Source organism: Procambarus clarkii, chromosome 48 (genome assembly GCF_040958095.1).
Source record: "Procambarus clarkii isolate CNS0578487 chromosome 48, FALCON_Pclarkii_2.0, whole genome shotgun sequence".
Taxonomy (NCBI): domain Eukaryota; kingdom Metazoa; phylum Arthropoda; class Malacostraca; order Decapoda; family Cambaridae; genus Procambarus; species Procambarus clarkii.
Window position 1 is genome coordinate 11,685,814 of NC_091197.1, and position 21,842 is coordinate 11,707,655.

Here is a 21,842-nt window from a genome sequence, read left to right on the forward strand (position 1 = left end):
TCTGTTCGAATTGCAACTTTGTAAATAGCTTCACCCACCTACTACAAATTCAGATACTTGTCAACAGTTAGTTTAGTTCATTTATTATGCACCCCATACCCATCTTGTGGGCGGTAGTGGAAAGGGTTACAGAGGCACATAATGGGCTCAGGGACTGAACCCCACAATTCATTTAGCTAAGCAAGTTACAATCTTGATGAGCTAGTTACAAAATTCAATATAAGTCATCACATCAACAATGGGTTCGAGATCGACCTCAAGTACAGGTTCTAAATTAAGCAACTGACATATGTGGAGAGCTAGTGTCAAAATTTATATGTTTGTCCTGCACACCGCCCCCCATCCAGTGGGCAGCGGTGGATAGGTTACAATCACTTAGTTACTACCTACAGTTAGCAAACTGGGGATATTTGGCTAAAATTTCTGGTAGCAGATCATTTTGAATGAAACAGAACCTAAACATCTAACCTAACGTAGCCTACGCCTAACTATACATAAAACTATAGTATATTATATATATATATATATATATATATATATATATATATATATATATATATATATATATATATATATATATATATATATATATATATATATATAAAACAAGTCGAAAACGTTTCAGCTGTTTTTATTCCAATTCACTGTGGTTTTTCCAAACACACACACACACACACACACACACACACACACACACACACACACACACACACACACACACACACACACACACACACACACACACACACACACGACGAGCAGAGCCTTATGATCGGGTTAGCGCCCAGGCTGCTCACTCCTGTATGTTATACACACTCTTAGAGATACACACACGCCAGTGTATGTAGCATGCTCTGGTGTATGCTCTATACACTGTTGGTATCCAATGCCTCATGTAGTATACATTACTGAGTGCGATGTACACCTGTATGTTGTACACATACACTATTGTATGCGATATGCACTTGTATCTAGTAAACACTACTGTATGCTTTATACAACCGTACGTGGTATATATATGTATATATATATATACACCGTCGAATGTGATATGCATTATTATACATAGTATACAGTTATACATAATATCCACTTGTATGGGGCATACATTAATATATGCAAATTCTTACAAATGAACTCACTAGAGAGGACAGAACGAAGGAGAAAATTAAGAATGAGAAAGAGAGAATAAGGAACGGATATTGAGATGAAGACAAATATTATAACAATTATGAAAGGGATAGATAAAGGGTTAAAGAGATAGCGAAAGAGATATCGAGATAGGTGAGGGGGATAAAGAGGTAAAACAGAAAGAGAAAGGGATAAAGAGATAACAGGAAATTTAATGTTAATTCTACACGTAATTAAGTACAAGAATAAGAACGAAAATAAGTAAACAAAGAAACAGATTATATAAATACGTAAAAACTCGCCTAAATTAATAAGCAAATTAGTCAATAATTCTTCTTAACATCCAAATTAGCTAATAATTCTTCACATCCAAATTAGTCAATAGTGCTTCTTTACGTCCAAATTAGTTAATAATTCTTCTTTACGTCCAAATTAGTTAATAATTCTTCTTTACATCCAAATTAGTCAATAATTCTTCTTTACGTCCAAATTAGTCCATAATTATTTCACGTCAAATTTAGTCAATAATTATTTTTCAAGTCTAAATTAGTCAATAATTCTTCTTTATTTTCAGATACGTCAATAATTCTTTTTTCACGCCCTAATTAGTCAACAATTCTTCTCCGCGTCCAAATTAGTCAATAATTCTTGTTCGTGTCCATCTTTGTTACACTTCTTCCACTAAAATAGAACAACGTAGTATAAACGTAATATCAATTGCTCGCTCTCAACATGCAAGTGTAACTGAAGCTCTGTAATAATTTAGACCGACGTGTCCCATAGAGTATCCGAACTCAAATTGGATTACAATGAATTCATTACACCTTCCCGTGGCCACCAGGAATAATAACATTAGGGAAATATAATGCCAGATGTAGAACAGATGTACAAACAGTGTCAGATGCAGAGAGAAGAAAAACATTCTGTAAAAAACATTTTATGTTGACAAATTGTTTGATATTTTCAAGGAGAAATAATAGTGGTTAAGTCTATTTTCTTTGTCATGTTTTAACTTTTCACCTTTTTTGTTGTTTTTTTCCGTCCATCACTTATCTTTTCGTATTTCCTTCTTTAGACTCATCATAAAGCAAACTGTTTACAAATTTGAAAAATATAAATCATCACAATGTTTGTTGCTTAGTTTGTCACTGTTGTCATTATTTGGCTAATTTGTGAGCACTGGTGTGATTTACACCTTTGTGAGCACTGTTGTAATGTCTACACAATTATGAGCACTTGAGTAATGTACAAATTTATGAGCACTTGAGTAATGTACAAATTTATGAGCACTTGAGTAATGTACAAATTTATGAGCACTGGTTTAATTCACACACATTTGTGAATACTTGTTCAATGTACATATTTTATGCTATGGTTTATGTAAATGTTTATAAATACTGGTTTAATGTTAGCATTCATGAGCACTGGGTTTTATATACACATTTATGAGCACTAGTTTAATTTACACATTCATGAACACTGGGTTTTATATACACATTCATGAGTACTGGTTTAATATGCACGTTCAACTTTGAGGTATGTTATCGAATGTTGTCAAATGGATCACTGTGTAATTCATTCCATGTTTATGGGTGTGCATCCCTGTCCTCTCGTCTGATACGTCATATTTTTTACGTAGAAGACCATCCTGTCAAAATGATCTGCCTCGATAACATTCCAACGTTCCTAGATAGGCGAGACATTGCAATTTTTACGGAGCGTCAATTCGTTAGAATGAACTGTCGACTAATGAGCGTCAAAAAGCATACAGTAAACAGTTATCTTTCTAACACTAAAAGCAACATTCAAATGATTCTTTGTTTTGGATAATAAGCTCTAACTCTCCATTGGTTTTGGTGTCTAATTGACCTTCAAGTGGTGCCTATCAACAGCCGTTTATTTTTTTCAAAACGTGAAGTAGAATTGAAATTACTTCCGATTGATGCATTGTCACTCCTTAAATGGTAAAGTTTATATGTAGACAAATGCTACGATGGGACTCTGGGTTACCTAGGTAATAATATCACTAGCCTCGTGTTCCCGCCAATAATTATCGTCGGACGTCGGCGTTAGTCTTGAGAGCTGGTGGCCACGTGTGGCTTCCCATTCTTCAACCTGGAGTTCGTAGTGGTACGAGGCCCCATGTGCTTCAACTAGAACTATCGTCCAGGGACTAAGCCATGGCCTGAGGGAGAGGTAAAGTACAAAATGCATGGCCATGTACTCGAATTTCGGCCTTGTGCACCTTGACGCGTGTGTTACTCTGGATTCCTTTGTTGGTGGTCGGGAAACACCACCTTTCAAGGTGCTGAAGGAAATTGTCTTAAACAGATGTTTTGTGGGCTAAGGAAAGTAATCAGGACCAGCTGTCTTAAGCGACGAGGAAGGGTATCAGGTCCAGAGACGCTGAGGACGAATGTGACGTCGACCAGATGCTGAGGCGATCTGAATATTGCAGCGAAGTGTTGAAGAGAATGGTCGGGATGAGCCGAAGACTTCTGCGGTGGGCAGTCTAGATGCTGAGAGCAGTTACGGCTGTTAGCACCAACGTCACCCACTCCACACCGCCTCCTTTGACCCCGCCGCTGCCTGCAATTAGACACCAATATTGATCAACAACATATCGGAGTAGGGAGAAGGAACATTATAATACTAGATGATGAATAAGGAAGCAGAAAGCCCGGGGGCTTTCCAACTCTGTAAGGGACATTAATGATGTGCATTATAACATTGTAGAGGAAGTCAGGAAGAACATTAGTTCATTTCGGGAAACTATAAGGAGGAAACTGTCCGAGTTATGCCGCCTGTTGGTGAAGGTTTCAAAATTAAAACGTTGATCATTCCTATGAAATTTTGCAGTACCAGGGGTGGATACACAGTACCAGGGGTGGATACACAGTACCAGGGGTGGATACACAGTACCAGCGCTGGATACAATCAGGGTAGTTGATTCGTAGCTGATAAAAGCTTGCAATTTGTCATATTTTCTTCAGTGTTACTAAATGTAAACTAATCAACTTGATCAAATGTACCTTCTTTTACCATCTATAAAATATGTAAATCCTATACTGCGGTATTTAGCAAATATAACGATAATTAACAAATAATGACAATAATACAATTACACCAATACGAATTGCAAGATATCGCAACATATATATATTCTTCTACACCTTTCTTCGAAAACAAAAGATAGGAATCTAAGCAATCAGCCAATCAGAGAGTACCAGCAGAACACCCGGAGGGGGAAGGGGGTGGAGGGGTGATGCAGGGCCGTCAAGGGAAGCGAGCGTCAGTCCATAACCAACACGGGGCACGAGCGGACGTTATCGCCGTGGACGGGGGCTCACTGTTGCCTGTGTGGGCCACCACGAAGCATTTTGGTGGTTGATTGCGAGGAGACGGATGGCTGGGAGGCTTGGTATGTCCTGGGAGACGTTTACTGACACTCGTTACTCTCAAGACTAGGTCAGGATGGAGAGTTTATTGTGTCGTCAAGATGCTGGCGTGAGAGGGGGGAATGGTTCGTCGAGATGTTGTCAGCTGTGTCGTCAAGATACTGGCTTGGGAGATTGATTTGTCTAGACGTTGAGAATAAGATGCCTCGCCTTGCTCCTCCCACACAGTCCAAGATGCCTCGCCTTACTCCGCCCTCACAGTCCTGACAGTTAATGCAATGCGATTTTGACGCTGAGCGACAAAATTCCTACGCTTTAGCATCAAAGTACCGAAGGTTCCTCGGAATAAAGACGCCTCCATAGGTCAGGTGACCTTCCTAGGTTCGTACGCCTCTGCGTAAGAGGGAAAACCACTTCAAACTTGACGCCTACTGAATCATATTACTGAGAGAAGGGAGGAAAGTAATCAGGGAGTCGGAAGGGACGAGGTTGGGACGAGGGTGGAAGGAATAATTCGTCCAGCAGGAATACTCTGTAGAAGTCAACATGGAAGTCACGTTAAATGCAATAAAGTGACGCCAGATTAGCGAGAAGGGATAGTGTAAGACTGGCAAGTAAAGGATAAAATTCCTTCAGAGGCTGAGTCAAAGTCTAGCGTCCTGCGGCTGACAGGCAGTGTTCCATTAGGAGGGAGAGATATATAAGGATTCTTTGTAGGGCTCCTGTAAGACTCCGGCAACTCTGCAACATGAAAGGAGATCAATATAGCGATACGGCAGCCACGTCTTCAACATGGAGAGCAACATAGCAATATGGCAGCCAGCAATTGCCTTGAAATGCCGTTTGTTGTTTTCATTTGTGTGATTTGAGAGACCTGGTCGACGACCGGGCCGCGGGGACGCTAAGCCCCGGAAATACTTCAAGGTAACTTCAAGGTATCATCAGAAGCTCTCGCCAAATTAATATCAACAGCTGCATACGGAAGATTAACAAACATATGAACATCTTTTAGGAATTTGAACAAAGAGGACGTTAGAGTCTGGTGTATTGTTTATGCCAGATCAATTCTGGAGTATGCGGCACCAGCCTGGAGTCCATATCTCGTTAAACACATAAAACGAAGCTGGAGAAAGTTCAGAGGTATGCCACCAGACTAGTTCCATAGCTGAGAGGTATGAACTCCGAGGAAAGACTACAGGGGTTATTCCTCACGCCAATGGTAGAGAGAAGTAATGAGGGATACATGATTACCACATACAAAATACCCAGGAGAATAGACAGGGCAGACTATCAGGGGTAGACAAGGTTACACAAATGGAACCTAAGTACGGGACTCAAATGAGTCACAGTAACATTAGAAAGAATATTTTGCAGTGTCAGATTAAATTAACAAAGAAGTTAATGTAGTGGAGGCAGACTCTATACAATGCTTTAATAATAGTTATGACACTAGTCGATTATGAATTGACAAGCGGGACCCAAGAGCTGTGGTCCATTCCCCACAAATACAACTAGATATGTACAACTAGGTGAATGCAAGCTCGCAGACTCACAGACCAACAGACTCACAGACTCACTTGATTTACTTCTCCGAATGCTGGAAAGCTTTATTTAATTACTTTTATTTAATTACATATATTGCAGTTTCTTTGACCGCAGGATTTCTTCTCTTTAAAATGTCTGATTCTTGAATTTTAAATTATAAATTCATCTGTATTTATCATGACCAAACCACAACTCAGAAGATGGAGAAGCAGTACTGGCACTGTTGAGCAGAGAGCCAAGCGAACCGAACCGAACCGACCGAAACGTCGATAATGGTCCAAGATGGACCGAAACGTCGATAATGGTCCAAGATGGACCGAAACGTCGATAATGGGCCAAGATGGAATGAAACGTCAATAATGGTCCAAGATGGACCGAAACGTCGATAATTGTCCAAGATGGACCGAAACGTCGATAATGGTCCAAGATGGACCGAAACGTCGTCATCTCCTCATCTTCTGATGTGTGGTGTGGTCATCATATCTTCAGCCTCATTATTGTAACTCATCGTCTTCAGCTATAGTTACGTTTCGTCTGGGAACGTCTGCATTCATCATTCATTACGTCTGACTAAGAAATACAAATAATCACAAGAGACAGTTGTAGTTATACAAGGTGTATATTATACAACATGTATATGCGTCATGCAACACTGTAACCGTAATATATCACTCTTAAACTGTCGGCTTAAGGATACAGCTGTAGTTTAGTGGGCTACGTCCTCGACTCACAACAGAAGGTTCCCCGGGTTGGACCTCGGGGCGGGACAGAAATGGTGAACAAGTTTTCTTTCACCTAATCCAACTGTTTACCTGACAGTAACAGGTATCCGGGGAGTTTGATTAGGTTAGCTTTCCATTATATTATATAGGAATTTAATTTTGTTGAATTAACATAGAAATTGAATCTAACCTAACCTACCCTATCCTAACCTAATTAAGGCTATAATTCATGTTCCTAATGTAACAGATTATTACATTAGGAACAGATTATAATAATTATTGTTGGGAAAGCACCAATCTTGAAAGAAATATTTGAAAATAATCGGACCATTGAAACTAGGCCAAGGAGTGCGATTCTGGCTATTAGGCACGACATATATATATATATATATATATATATATATATATATATATATATATATATATATATATATATATATATATATATATATATATATATATATATATATATATATATATATATAATATACTTACCGAAGAAGAAAAACTGCCCATTGTGATGGCTTTCCTTGGCCTGTGTGTGAGGCAGGAAGCCGGTCTCGATGACAGAGGTCTCCTGGGACTGGAAGTAGATGGTGGCGATCTTGGCCACACACTTGAGCCTCATCTCCCCTTGCGGGAAGTGGCTGCGGGAGGTGACGAAGGTCAGGCCCAGCACGGCCGTCTCCAGCCCGTCCGGCTCCTTCTGCGGCTGGTATCGTCTTAAGAACCGCGTCTGCGTCTGGGGAGATTAACCGGAGGTTTTTGATACACAGAATTTGGAGCCTCGGATCAGGATTCTTCAAGCCTCTATGAGTCCATTTGCGAAACCTGTACATCTTTCCGTAATCGTTGGCGGCTTAGATTGCGTTTATGAAACAGTTTATGAGCACCGAAGCACTATTGGGTTGTCTATAGCAATAATGACCTTGGGGTTGCTAAGTTCCAAGTTCATAAAGTGCTTAGTGTTGACCAAGCCGTCATGGTCAAGGATAGATGTACAGGTTTCGTAAATAGACGTGTAAATGCTTGATGATTTCTGCTCTAATTCTCTAACAGTAAGGGATAGGGACTATTTCGAACACGTAGTTAATGATGAGGCGAAGTGTAGGTTAACAACAGCCTCGTTGATCAATACCAGTCAATGTGATGTCTCTTTTTTTTCCTAACAGTGAACTAAAAACAGTAAGCGTTTGACACAGTAACCATGACATCCACCCTCTTACACACTAACAATGGACAACCAGGTGATTAATTACACATTATGGAGGTATATATTACCGTACGCTCCAAGCTAGAACAGTTAGCGATGTGTGTGCTCATGTGAGCTAAGAACAGCGTCTTTCTAACCAATCACGAAGGAGGAAAGAACAGGATGAATTGAGGAGTTTGTCTTATTAAGCTCCGTGAAAATATAATTAGGGGGAAAGAACAATTAGTCACTAGAGACAAAGTTCACGTTGAGTCCTGCATATTAGAGTGTGTGAGTCCTGTGTGTGTCAGAGTGCATGAGAGTCCTGGGTCATTGTAAGTTTTGAATGAGATTTTTTTTTATGATTTATGAGTCAGAGTAAAGATGAGATCTAGGACTGAGTACATGTCTCCTAGGGCACGATGCAACTGTGGCTATTGAATGTCGGTTAGTCATGAGTCAGAATTCACCCTGTGAGTAACTGCGAGTGTGTTGTGATTCAGATATGAGAACGGAGTCATGGAATGGTGAACGCCATTGGGAATCGAACGCCGAACCTGGAAGACGAAAGGCTGTTACCGTACCGAGCACCAAGCTGAAAGAGTGCAAATAAGTTCGAAGTCAGTCCACTTGACCGCAAGACGAACTGCCACCTTGGCGTCGCCGTCGGAGGCCAACTGCCTCCCTGGCGTCGCCGTCGGAGGTCAACTGCTACCCTGGCGTCGCCGTCGGAGGCCAACTGCCTCCCTGGCGTCGCCGTCGGAGGCCAACTGCTACCTTGGCGTCGCCGTCGGAAGCCATCTGCCTCCCTGGCGTCGCCGTCGGAGGCCAACTGCTACCTCGGCGTCGCCGTCGGAAGCCAACTGCTACCTAGGCGTCGCCGTCGGAAGCCATCTGCCTCCCTTTCGTCGCTGTTGGAAGCCATCTGCCTCCCTGGCGTCGCCGTCGGAGGCCAACCAAACACCAGTGCGTCGCCCCCGACCTGGCTCCTGTACGTCGGTCGCTTTCCTCCTCCTCTCCTCCCTTTGATTAAGGTTGAGTAAGCGGAAAGCTAAGCCATTTACTCAGTCCCTTTGTAGCTGAGGCCATCTCTAATAGGAGCTGGGAGTTGGTGCACCATGCAGAGGAGTCCGTGAACCCATTGCATGAGCGGTAAGACGTCAGCCATAGTTGGCATGACTCCCTCTTGACCTCTAGAGGTCTCTCAGTCCAGTGTTGATCGTGAGGTGAGCGCCTCCATGCAGATGTGCAGTAATCAGATTGTGTTGCTATTTGGGCTGAACGTCTAGAGTGTGTGTGTGTTGGAGAGTAGTTTTTCCCTGTCGTCAAACGCGGAGGAAGATTCTTGGCTATCAAAATCTCTTTAAGCCATGCACCTGTCATCTTGCATGATATCATGCCTCGGCAAGATTTGTTTCTGATCTTTTCTTAGCTGCTGGGGCTATTTTATTCTAGTAAACTTCAATTTGGAATCGGTGTCATACACTGGTCGCCATGACTGCATGAAGAAATCGCTTTTGTCTTACGATAAATCTTACAAAGCTATTTCTGGAGCTGACTTGGAAGCAATCTTTCGGTTAGTAGTCGCTTGACTTAAATAACATTTATACGAACAAATATGGAGGTCATACACTGGACTCGAACCCTCGTCCATGGGCGCCCCAAGCACAAGCATTTCCGACTGAACCAAGAAGCGTGTGCCTGGGAAGTTCCGGGTCGCCAGTTCGATCCCAGTACTGCCACAATATTATACCGAAGAAGCATCACATTTTTGGGACATTTTATCGATGTGAGTGAATGTAATCTTGCACTTCAATATGAATTGAAATCGTGACTTTTTTCTCCACAGAATGCTTCTGGTCAAACAGTATATGTAGTTGTTGCTGGTCACACACACACACACACACACACACACACACACACACACACACACACACACACACACACACACACACACACACACACACACACACACACACTGTAGGGAGGGAGTTTAAGGGCTGGGGGGAGCTCCGTTCTTAACTGGCAATATCCAAATGTTAAAGTGTATAATAGTGAATAAATACCTGGCAAAACTGACAGAAATCAAAAAGGTTAAAGAAAACAGAAATAGTGTCGTGGGACATAGTGACCACAGAGGGGTAGAGGCAGGTGTATATATGATCCTATATATAACCCCGTGGTGACCCTTTCACACCTCTCACCCCTAGGCTGGTCAAACGACCCCTGCACCTCACTGCCTCACCTACCTCCCGTCATATACCTGCCACTATCCCCTCATACACCTGCCACTATCCCCTCATACACCTGACACTATCCCCCGAGACACACCTGGCACTGTTGAGCAGAGAGCCAAGGTGTGTAAACACGGGCCAGCTATCACTACGAATAATCGTTGAGTGTTGCACTGAACCACGATCCAGAGAACACATATAATCTGCCAATAGCCACAGTCTAGGGTTCCTCCCTTAGAGCTACGAGGACATAGATGCAGTGAACGTCATGACGCAGAGGACATCAAAGTAACTGACATCACGACACAGAGGACATCGAAGTAACAGACGTCAGTACACAGAGAACATCGAAGTAACAGGCATCAGGACACCAGAGGACATCGAAGTAACAGACGTCAAGACACAGAGGACATCAAAGTAACAGACACCAAGACACAGAGGACATCGAAGTAACAGACACCAGGACACAGAGGACATCGAAGTAACAGACCAGCCCCCTCCCTCCCCCCCTCCCCCTCCCCCTATCACCCCACGTCTTGTGCAAGAGCCCGGGGGTAAACTTTTCACAAAAGACTCCAGTAATAGTGTGGGGTCGCGTGCCGTTCTCCGCCTTATCGCTGGACAATCTTAGTTTAACGGCGCTGTTTGTCCTTCGCCTGGCTCTGACTCCAGTCACTGGTCGAGCCTCCACTCGAAACATGCCATTATATTTTTGCAACTTAGGAAGCACAAAAGCTGATATTACTCACTTCACCGAGCATTTTGGGGAGGCAGTTTCTTGTGTTGCAAAGGGTGCATTTTTGTGTTGTTTGGTATAGCGGCCGCCTCGCTTTTTCTTGCAGGTTGGCGTTCGATTCCCGATGGTTGAAGGGGTGGCGCACCGTTCCTTCCCTCTGTTCTATTCCACCTCCTTGTCCTCATATTTCAGTTTTGTCTTTATATCCCAGTTCCTTGTTTTCATATCCTGGCTATTTTTCCCTCTTATCTCAGCTCCTTGTCCCGCATATCCCTACTCCTCATATTGTCCCAACGCCTCATAGTGTCCTAACGCCTCATATTCGTCTCATAACGTAGACGACGAGTCACACTAACGTGCCTCAAGACATGATGACCAAACCAGACGTCAGAAGATGGAGAAGCGACGACGTTTCGATCCGTCTTGGACCATCATCAAGTCGCGTGACAAGAAACGTACTCGTCGTCTCTTCGGTTTCTGATGTGTGGTTTGGTCATCATAGTCATGATGGCTTAGTGCTGAGGCGAGACCAAAGAGTCGAAGCTCAACCCTCGCAGGCACAACTAGGTGAATACACACACACACACACACACACACACACACACACACACACACACACACACACACACACACACACACACACACACACACACATTGTGTATCATGGCATTTGACTTTATCGCACTTAAAACCGCTACCATAATAAATAGGGTGAAGGAACAGGTGGGATAGACGATAGAAAAAGAGGACTACGTGAAAGTAAGAGAGAATCTAGAAGGTATGCAGTGGGCGGAGGCACTTAAGAGGACAGTTCATAAAATGACGGACCAAGTGAAATTGTAATGCCAGGAGGTCCTTACAGCAGCGTACTCTACGCTAACGAAAGTCAGAACATCCTTGAGGTTTTCGTGTAGTATAAGAGTAGTGGGAGGATGGAATGAGTTACAAGGAACAAACTCCATTCTTAATGCTGAAAGTGGATATGATACGGAAGGAGGTCAGAAGCCATTACATTAGATAACTTCCGGTTGGAAAAGAGGAGTCCAAGAGCTAATGCCCGATGCTGCAGGCACAAATAGGTGCGTACACAATCATACATCTTACATGTTACAGGGACTAGCACATAGCTGTAAGTTACAGGGGCTAGCACACAGCTGTAAGTTACAGGGACTAGCACACAGCTGTAAGTTACAGGGACTAGCACACAGATGTAAGTTACAGGGACTAGCACACAGCTGTAAGTTACAGGGACTAGCACACAGATGTAAGTTACAGGGACTAGCACACAGCTGTAAGTTACAGGGGCTAGCACACAGCTGTAAGTTACAGGGACTAGCACACAGATGTAAGTTACAGGGACTAGCACACAGATGTAAGTTACAGGGACTAGCACACAGCTGTAAGTTACAGTGGCTAGCACACAGATGTAAGTTACAGGGACTAGCACACAGATGTAAGTTACAGGGACTAGCACACAGCTGTAAGTTACAGGGACTAACAGACAGCTGTAAATAGTTTCTTGAGACACAGAATTACTTTTCTTATTGTTGAAACCTTAAGAGAGTCTGTCTCGGGCAAAGAGTTCGCTCTTTCCTGGAAAGTTTTGGTTTTGCTAGTAAATGAGAGCGACTTTGAAGACGCGATCGTCCAATGTTAGTTTTTTCCAAGTTTTTATGTCTTCGTAAACACAGATTGCAGAGAGATGACAGTGCAAGATTTTACATCTCTCATTTGTGTAGTGATTTATTGATTTATTGCTCCTGATTTTTTTTTTTTTTTTTTTTTTTGGAGATGGTATGGGGGGGGGGAAGGTTCTGATGTTTGTAATCAGTGTCCAAGTTTTGTATTGACTCGTTTGAACATTGTTTCATTTGATGTATTTTGTAGATTTTTGTCATTGATGTCTTTTGGGCATTGTGGCATTGATGTATTTTGAGCATTGTGACATTGATGTATTTTGGACATTTGGGCATTGATGTATTTTGAACATTGTGGCATTGATGTCTTTTGGGCATTGGGGCATTGGTGTATTTTGAGCATTAGGTCATTGATGTATTTTGAGCATTGTGACATTGATGTATTTTGAACATTGAGGCATTGATGTCTTTTGGGCATTGGGGCATTGGTGTATTTTGAGCATTAGGTCATTGATGTATTTTGAGCATTGTGACATTGATGTCTTTTGAACATTGTGGCATTGATGTATTTTGAACATTGTGTCATTGATGTATTTTGAACATTGTGGCATTAATGTATTTTGAGCATTAGGTCATTGATGTATTTTGAACATTGTGACATTGATGTATTTTGAACATTGTGACATTGATGTATTTTGAACATTGTGACATTGATGTATTTTGAACCTTTAGATGCCTCTGAACATTGTTTCGTGGACTGATGGGAATGACCTAAAGCAATTACTCTCCACTTCTGTAATAATTAAATATATAACATAATGTCTATACGTTACATTTCTTATTAATATTCAAAGTTACTTTTGTGTAGTGAGGCCTGGGTTCTAATACTTAATACTGTGAATGTAATTATAACTTGATTATGTTAGAACAAGGTTAGGGTAGAAGGTTGGGTTAGGTTAGGGTAGGATTAGATTAGGTTAGGACTAGGGTAGATTAGTACTAAGTTTGTTTGGGTCTGGGTTGGGTAGTGTGGTTAGATTGGCTAGATTGGGAGCGGGAAATTAGTGACCCCGCATCGATTAGAATATCATTGTCTCTAATAAGTCAATATGTGACTTACATCTAACGAGTCTGCCTTAGAGGATAGGCAGCAAATAATTCACAAACTTGTATTTCTTGTGAATGAAACAGTATACTAGTCTTATATCCCTGTACCCCCATCATACTGCTACTCGGAACTAAAAGTTCCAAGTAGCACGGGCTAGGGTGAGCCCGTTGTGGACTTACCTGGCAGAGGAGCGGAGCTGTGACAGGTACTCACCACATTGCGGTCATTAATGTACCACTCAAGCGTCGCGGCGGGCTTGGAGTACAGCGAAGTGCAGTTTACAGCGACACGTTCTCCTAGCTGGTAGCTGGTCTTGGCTCCGTCCAGAACGGGCGCACTCTCAGGCAGGTCTGTGGAACACCAGAGGCACAGCTGTAGCGTCAGACAGGTGTGAGAGGTGCCAGAGGCACAGGTGTAACAACAGACAGGTGTGAGAGGTGTATATTTGGTTGGATATAAATAAGAGGTGCCTCTTATGGACCAATAAAGACTACTGAAGCTCCCTTTATTCTCATATGTTCTTATAGCCTGAACACTCACCAGATTTTCAGTTGTTGTCTAGCTTGATGTTTTACTGACAGTGAAGATTAAGCCATCCAAAAGGTGGCACGGGCATGAATAGCCCGTAAGTGGTGGCCCTTTTGAGCCATTACCAGTATCAAGAGCTGATACAGGAGATCTGTGGAGGTGCGACTGCACCCTACGACTGACAGTGGGTAACCTAGTGTATATTATATGATGTCCGGCGGGAAATACGGACATGCACTGTGGTATGACTCAATATGAAGCACTGCACAGTGTGGCATGATTGCACTTGCCGGCGGACAGTAGGCAAATGCTTATAAATTAGTTGCGTCTTATACTGCGTCAAATTGGGTAATTAGCTCTCACTTTTACCTTCTAGACGAGAACTAATTCAGCGATGAGCAAACTTAACTGTTACTGCTAGCGGCCATTAGCGCCGGAATCCAAGATTTCATACTGACCACATGTGTTAATTAAGTCATTATTGAACTGGGTAAATTTGTGTTCATGATTCTGAAGAATCCTTACCTAATGGGAGAGAGAAAATGGGAAGAGGGAGGGAGCATGGGAAAAGGGAGGGAAGTTAGGGAAATGGGATGGAAGGAGAGGGACGAAAGGTGGAGAGACTAGGAGGAAAGAGAGGCAGAGAGAACGGGACGGAGGCAGACGGAAGGGGTGTGAGAGAGAGAGAGAGAGACAGAGACCCCGGACACCGCCGGGTAGCCTATCTTGTCGCTCGATATATCGCACATTTTTCCATCTGTCACGGTCGTGTCACGGGAGCGAGACGTATTCTCTTATCTCTTCACAATTCACTGAGTCAAATATCTTCCGTTCGGCTTCCTGCGGTATCAACGTCATTCTCAGTGTCTCCCCCTAACTACCACCACTACCCTAAGTACTCCTACCACCACCCTAAAGTACCTCCATCCTAAACACTACTACCACCACCTCACCACCACTCCTAACTACCATTACTAGCTCTGGTAGGATCACTGCAGCTGGTGTAACTAACCATTGTGTCTGGTGATTCGTCAGGTGATACTTGTTTAATCGTGTATCTGTCAAGTATTGCTCTGTCTCTTGTTATGAGAGATGCATTGCTGAGTCTCGTGTCTGAGGCGTTGTCCTCTCGTATCCGGGACCTGGTCTTCCATGGGCCTCCTCAAAACGTCTTGAAATTGGTTATTAATTTCTTCAGAAATTGAATGAAAGAGAGAACCAGATACAGTAAATTAGAGGTACAGTCACTTATCAAATTACTTCGCGAAGTTTAATTTACGAAGTGACATGAGTGTATCTGGGTGGACAGTCCCTGCTGACCTCTGCCAGGTCGGCCAGGTCAGCCACACGGCCAGGTCGGCCAGGTCGACCAGGTCGGCCAGGTCGACCAGGTCGGCCAGGTCAGCCACACCACAAGATGACTAAAGCCAAGAAAAACATCTTTAGCGGAGGAAAGTGCGTCCGGTGTAATGTCATATGTCTGAGCCCCTGTTAGCCTGGTGTTGATCCTGGCCGCCAAACATCTGCTCCAGACATCGGGCCGTAATATTTGAGGTCTTAGAGTTCGAGGAACCGCGGCGATAAAATATAAGGCCTCACCTCACTTCACGGGCCGCCAAACAGGAGGTCACATGCAGACGAGGAGTCACAATAACGTGGCTGAAATATGTTGACCAGACCACACACACTAGAAAGTGAAGAGACGACGACGTTTCGGTCCGTCCTGGACCATCTACTTGAGAATGGTCCAGGACGAACCGAAACGTCGTCGTCCCTTCACTTTCTAGTGTGTGGTCTGGTCAACAGAAGGTCACATCTCACTAACCTGGTGACAACTGCTGCTCTAAAGGCGCTTAATACTTTTGCTTTAACGAAAGGATATATTTTTCTTTCGGATTCATGAGTAATGATTCACTCGTTATTTCTCAGGCTATTGTGGTTTGCATCTTGTATGATAAAGATGATTAGGTATTTCTGGGATCCTTACTGTGAGCATCCATGACCTGGTTATTAGGAGAATAGTCTCGTACTTTTGAGGCCCGAATCCAATTCTCCGGTGATCCAAGATGAAGCAAATCTTCATAACAAATTTTGAGATAAAAACAAAGTTTCTCTGAGTGCTTTTCAGAGGACGAGGCTCCCCACAAGTGTATCAGAGGTGGTACACCTTTTAAATAATTATACCATCTACACTCATCTTTCAAATGTGGTTGTTGGCATGTAATGGGATCAATAGATGGGCTTTATCCAGTACATCAAATTGATCTTTGATTAATTTACAAAGGAATGAAGTGAAAGGAGAGAATGAAGGGACAGGAATGAAGAGACAGAAAGAAATTGAAGAAGTCCAAATTCTGGGCTAAAATAGGTAATCATTTCTCAATAGAATTCCCATTTTTTTTATTTTGCCCAATATCTTACTATAGGTGTGATCAACTCGAAGTCTCGTTGTCCTCATTTCTCGACAAGGAAAAATCTTATTCTTGTATAAATATATTTTTTTCCTCGAACTCGATTCTCAATCTCAGAAGCAGACTTTTGCCAGTTCTCCCAAATCTATTTCCTCCTGAGATGCGAACAATTGATAAAGTTGTATAATATCAACTCCACAATCTGTCTTGTTTGAAGTTTCTCATCGAGGATGATAATCAACAATTTTACGTGTATTGGAATATGTCCTAAAGTTGATTTGATATGCAATTGTTTCAATTGTTGTGTTTGGATTGTATGGCAGTGTATGAATTTTGTTAATTTCACGATATATGGAGATTTATGGTTAGGTTAGGGTTAGGTTACTGTTAGGTTGTGGTTAGGTTATGGTTAGGTTATGGTTAGGTTGTGGTTAGGTTATGGTTAGGTTGTGGTTAGGTTATGGTTAGGTTATAGTTACAGGACGAAGGATGGCGCATGTTGTTGTTGTTGTTGATCAGGATGACAGTGGTGGGGAGGATGGATGGGGGGGGGGGTGTGGTTAGCAGTCATGAAGGTCAAAGGTCAGGATAGGAAGGATTTGAGGATAATAGTTGCAAAGAACAGAGGATGAGGAGGGGATTGTGGTCAACACAGTCGATTAGGATGAGAAAGGATTATGTTTCTGGCTAGGATTAGACGAGGGAGAAAGAAATCTATCAAGAAATTAGAATCAAGGAAGATTGGGTTTCTGGCAGAAGATTTAGATCACGGATTAGCTTTCTGACGAGAAATTAGGGTTAAAGGGGATTGTTTTTTGTGATGAACAGGGTGACAAGACGGACTGGGAAGTGACCAAGACAGTGACCAAGATGAGTCACTGACCATGACAGTAACCAAGTCACTGACCAAGGCGAGAGAGGTGTGTGGACATTATCACCCAAGAGGCAGGAAAGTTACTTAAGATCCAGCGATGACCTTAGACTCCACAGGTCCCTTCTCGGCCGACAAGAAAATCTAATAATCTTCGTAATTAAAAGCATTAGAGATGAGTCGAAGCGCTAATTCTTAGAATTCCTTCCCCCGCTAAAGTAATTGTACACCTTAGGTCTGTCTTCCATATTACAAGATTCCATATTGTAGTGTAACTAACGATGTTCTGGAAACGTGATTCGTTTCATCAACACGAAATTGATGCACTTGTGCACAGTGTGTCAATTAACTGCATCAACTGACACTGTGAGTGTCAGCTGACATATATATATAAGCCAGTTGACTGACAGTCGAGAGGCGGGACCAAAGAAATAAAGCTCAATCCCCGCAAGCACAACTAGGTAAGTACACACACACACACACACACACACACACACACACACACACACACACACAAGTGTGTGTGTGTGTTAAAGTTAAAGAGTGCTGGGAAGACGGGACACCACGAGCGTAGCTCTCATCCTGTAACTACACTTAGGTAATTACACACACACACACACACACACACACACACACACACACACACACACACACACACACACACACACACACACACCACTCCTCCATCGAATGACTATAGGTAATGGACGGTCCTGCAGTCCACATGCTTCACACGGATTCCACGACCTTCCATTTGACGGGGACACGGCTTCCTGTCCCCTGTCAAGGTCACTAGAGATATTGGCCCTCGAGTAAAGTCAAGTAAATACAATAAGTTTGCACTCAAGTGGAAAAATGGTAAATCACAACTCCAGCAGTTGTACACACACACACAGCTACTCTTCTCTCCCGAAGGGACATTTTAACCACTCAAAGATGTGGTATATAGAGATCAAAGGAAGCTGTGTACTTAACAGCTAAGCAATAGTCATACGTGCTTGGCTGGCAGCCCTTATAATAGGCAAGGTAGAACTCTTTTTAAAATTGACCGTAGCTGATATAAGGGGGTAATTAAGTGTACCAAATAACCTACCAAGTCTGCCTTTCCGACCCTTAAATTCACGGACCACGATGTATTCCGGCCATAAATTCGGTCTAGGAAATCTCTTTGGTTCAAGAACTCTCACTCAAGAGTTTGACGGAGTTCTAATCATGGTCATTATGTGAGATTTTTATACAATATGGCATCGGGATGTCTTCCTTGAGTGGTGTGAGGAGAGTTGGAAGGTGGGTAGGAGGAGGAGGGGGGTGGGGGGGCAAGAGGAGAAGGGTGATGAGGAGATGGCGTTGAATAAGGACACCGAAGTAAGGGAAGAAGTCGAAGGAGGAGTCAAGGAAGGAGGTGACAGAACAAGAGGAGGAGGAAATAGGGGGGGAAAGAAGGGACGAAGGAGACTTGAGAAACAGGAAGAAAGGCGAATAAACACAAGAAGGCTGCTCTAATTTATATCCACCCCAAACAAACACCTCCTGTTTCCAAACCAGTATTTACCCAGGTCTTTCCTGACTGCAAACTTACCACATCTGTATTCATTGTTTAATGTTCTACTTGGTGGTGATATCCTTAACACATTATTAATACTTCCTCTAATATACTCTCCCATCCACTCCAGTCGTGACAAGTCCTTAATCGTCGTCTTTCTAGAGATTGTAAACTAAGTTTCCTCTCGGTATACTCACCGATGACGGTCATGTTCCCCTCGCCGAACTTGGTGTGGAAGAGCGGCGCCTCGGTGATGACTTCACACCTGTAGGAATTGAAATTGAATTGAAATAAGTTTATTGAGGTAAAATACACACAAAGGGATGAGGTAGCTCAAGCTATTCTCACCCCGTTCAGTACATCGTGTTAATACATACATATACATACACATCACAAACAATAAACATATTCACCTGTAGGTGCCCGTCGCCCCCAGCTCCAGGTCCCGCAGCACTACCCGCACCTCGTTGCTCTCCTCCACCTGAAGAACACAACACACACACGTGACGTTTCAAAGCGTTATGTGACAAAGAGTGATGGGAAGACGGGACGCCACGAGCGTGGCTCTCATCCTGTAATTACACTTTGGTAATTACACACACACGCGTACACACACACACACACACACACACACACACACACACACACACACACGCACACACACACACACACACACACACACACACACACACACACACACACACACACACACACACCTAAAGCCCAATAGGCTCGGAAACCTGTACACCTGTTGATTGACGGTTGAGAGGCGGGACCAAAGAGCTAGAGTTTAACCCCCGCAAGCACAACTAGGTGAGTACAACTAGGTGAGTACACACACACACACGCGCGCGCGCGCGTGTGTGTGTGTGGTCTGGTAGCTGAGTAGACAGCACGCAGGACTCATAATTCTGTGGCCTGGGTTCGATTCCCGGACCAGGCAGAAACAAATGGGGCAAAGTTTCTTTCACCCTTAATGCCCCTCCCCCTGTTACCTAGCAGTAAATAGGTACCAGGGAGTTAGACAGCTGCTACGGAGCTGCTTCCTGCTGTGTGTTTCCTGGCTTCCTTGACACCTCCACCACACACGTGGTGGAAGCGTCAAGCGGAGTGCCGTCATCAAAGTGCCGTACATCTAATAAGTAATCCCGGCCTGGCATTGAAATCCCCCCCCCCTCCTCCCCTTAGCGAGCTGCACATTACTCATCAAATATAATAATCACTAATTGCCCCGAGAGGTAATGAGGGACAATAGGCACACATTGATGAATTGCCTCACACCGACTCATCAATAGTCAACTGGAATTAAAAGTTCAGACCAATGAAATTTGTGATTAATTGTCTTTCCTCTGAATGAGTTTGGATATATATATATATTACAGTTGTTATACAAGGGGGAAAGTTGAGGATGGAGCGTTGAGCCATAGTTGAATGGCTCAGAATTTATACCAAGACATAAAATGGTGAGGAGGATTGATGGAGGGTGTGAAAGGTTGAGAGCGTTTGAGGAATTGTCTTATATATAAGTTCTTTACCAGCTTAGAGTAGGTGTAAAGTTCCAAGCCTCGACCTTACAGAACTTAACGAAGGATTTTCTTTGAAACGATATGCATTTGAGTGTTAATTTAAGGATGGTGAGAATTGAGGTGAAGGGTCTGTACAATGATGGGAAGGCAGAGTTTTCGTAGGTCCACTTGGACTGTTCGGCACAGCGATGCCATCACTTCTTGCAGGGTCTGCGCTCAATCCCCCAATGGTACATGTGGTTGGTACCATTACTCTTACTCTTTGTATCATGTTCCAGCTTTTAGCCTTTATTCTTAGTTTACCCTCCAGTCCCAGCCTTTAATCTGTCCTCATATCCCAGTTAGTTGTCTGTCCTCATATCCCAGCTCTTAGCATATTCTCATATCCCAGTTAGTTGTCTGTCCTCATATCCCAGCTCTTAGCATATTCTCATATCCCAGTTAGTTGTCTATTTTCATATCCCAGCTCTTAGCATATTCTCATATCCCAGTTGCTTGTCTGTCCTCATATCCCAGCTCTTAGCATATTCTCATATCCCAGTTGCTTGTCTGTTCTCATATCCTCAGCTCTTAGCATACCTCAAATGCCCCCCGGAAGTCCTATAGAGTATAGCACTATCTCCTCATAATCACCTCTAAACACTCACAAGACACAAAAACTATGATTAATGAGTCAAACGAGACAAGTAAGGGGGGCGGGACTCAATATCAATACGAGAGACAATAACCTAATTATGTACATACATTACCGAAGGAACACTTCTGACGACTTTGCTAGTGTGGAATTATACTGGAAAATTGTTGAGAAATTGTAATTCGTTTTATTATGCTCGAGGGAAATCAGGGATTCTCGTGATTTATGTTAAAATTGTTGGGTGGGGGCCAGAGAGGCGAGAATGTGGGAGTAGAAGTAGAGGTAGATGAGTAGGGAGTAGATGGGTGGGGGGGAGGAGGGGGGGGTTCAAGGGTAAAGAATATTGGTTGAGAAAGACTCCAGAGTTATGAAAGGTGTGGGAGGAGTGAGTTATCATTGTGAGGTATCACTAGAATGAGGTATCACCAGAATGAGGTATCACCAGAGTGAGGTATCAGAGTCAGGTATCACTGGGTGTACACACTCGTATCAATTTTATCCTCCGTGAGGATACATTGTGGTCATATGATACCTTGTCTTTGATTAATGTACGGTAAGATATATATTTTTTAACAAGGTGATTCAGTTCGTGGGTTGATGTCGCCGTCAGTCTTACACCTGACTGT

General features: G+C 43.1%; 1 protein-coding gene across 1 annotated transcript in view; it reads right to left on the reverse strand.

Annotated features, from left to right (window-relative positions):
• Positions 1-630: 630 nt before the first annotated feature.
• Positions 631-21,842, reverse strand: part of LOC123764669 (cell adhesion molecule 1) — a 44,490-nt gene continuing 23,278 nt past the window's right edge. Inside the window, exons 3-7 of the mRNA XM_069302612.1 lie at positions 19,470-19,537; positions 19,254-19,321; positions 13,917-14,053; positions 7,292-7,538; positions 631-3,720 (exon numbers count right to left, since the gene is read on the reverse strand). Of these exons, the coding sequence (XP_069158713.1) occupies positions 3,644-3,720; positions 7,292-7,538; positions 13,917-14,053; positions 19,254-19,321; positions 19,470-19,537 (597 nt within the window). The 3' untranslated portion in view covers positions 631-3,643. The remainder of the gene's footprint in view (positions 3,721-7,291; positions 7,539-13,916; positions 14,054-19,253; positions 19,322-19,469; positions 19,538-21,842) is intronic.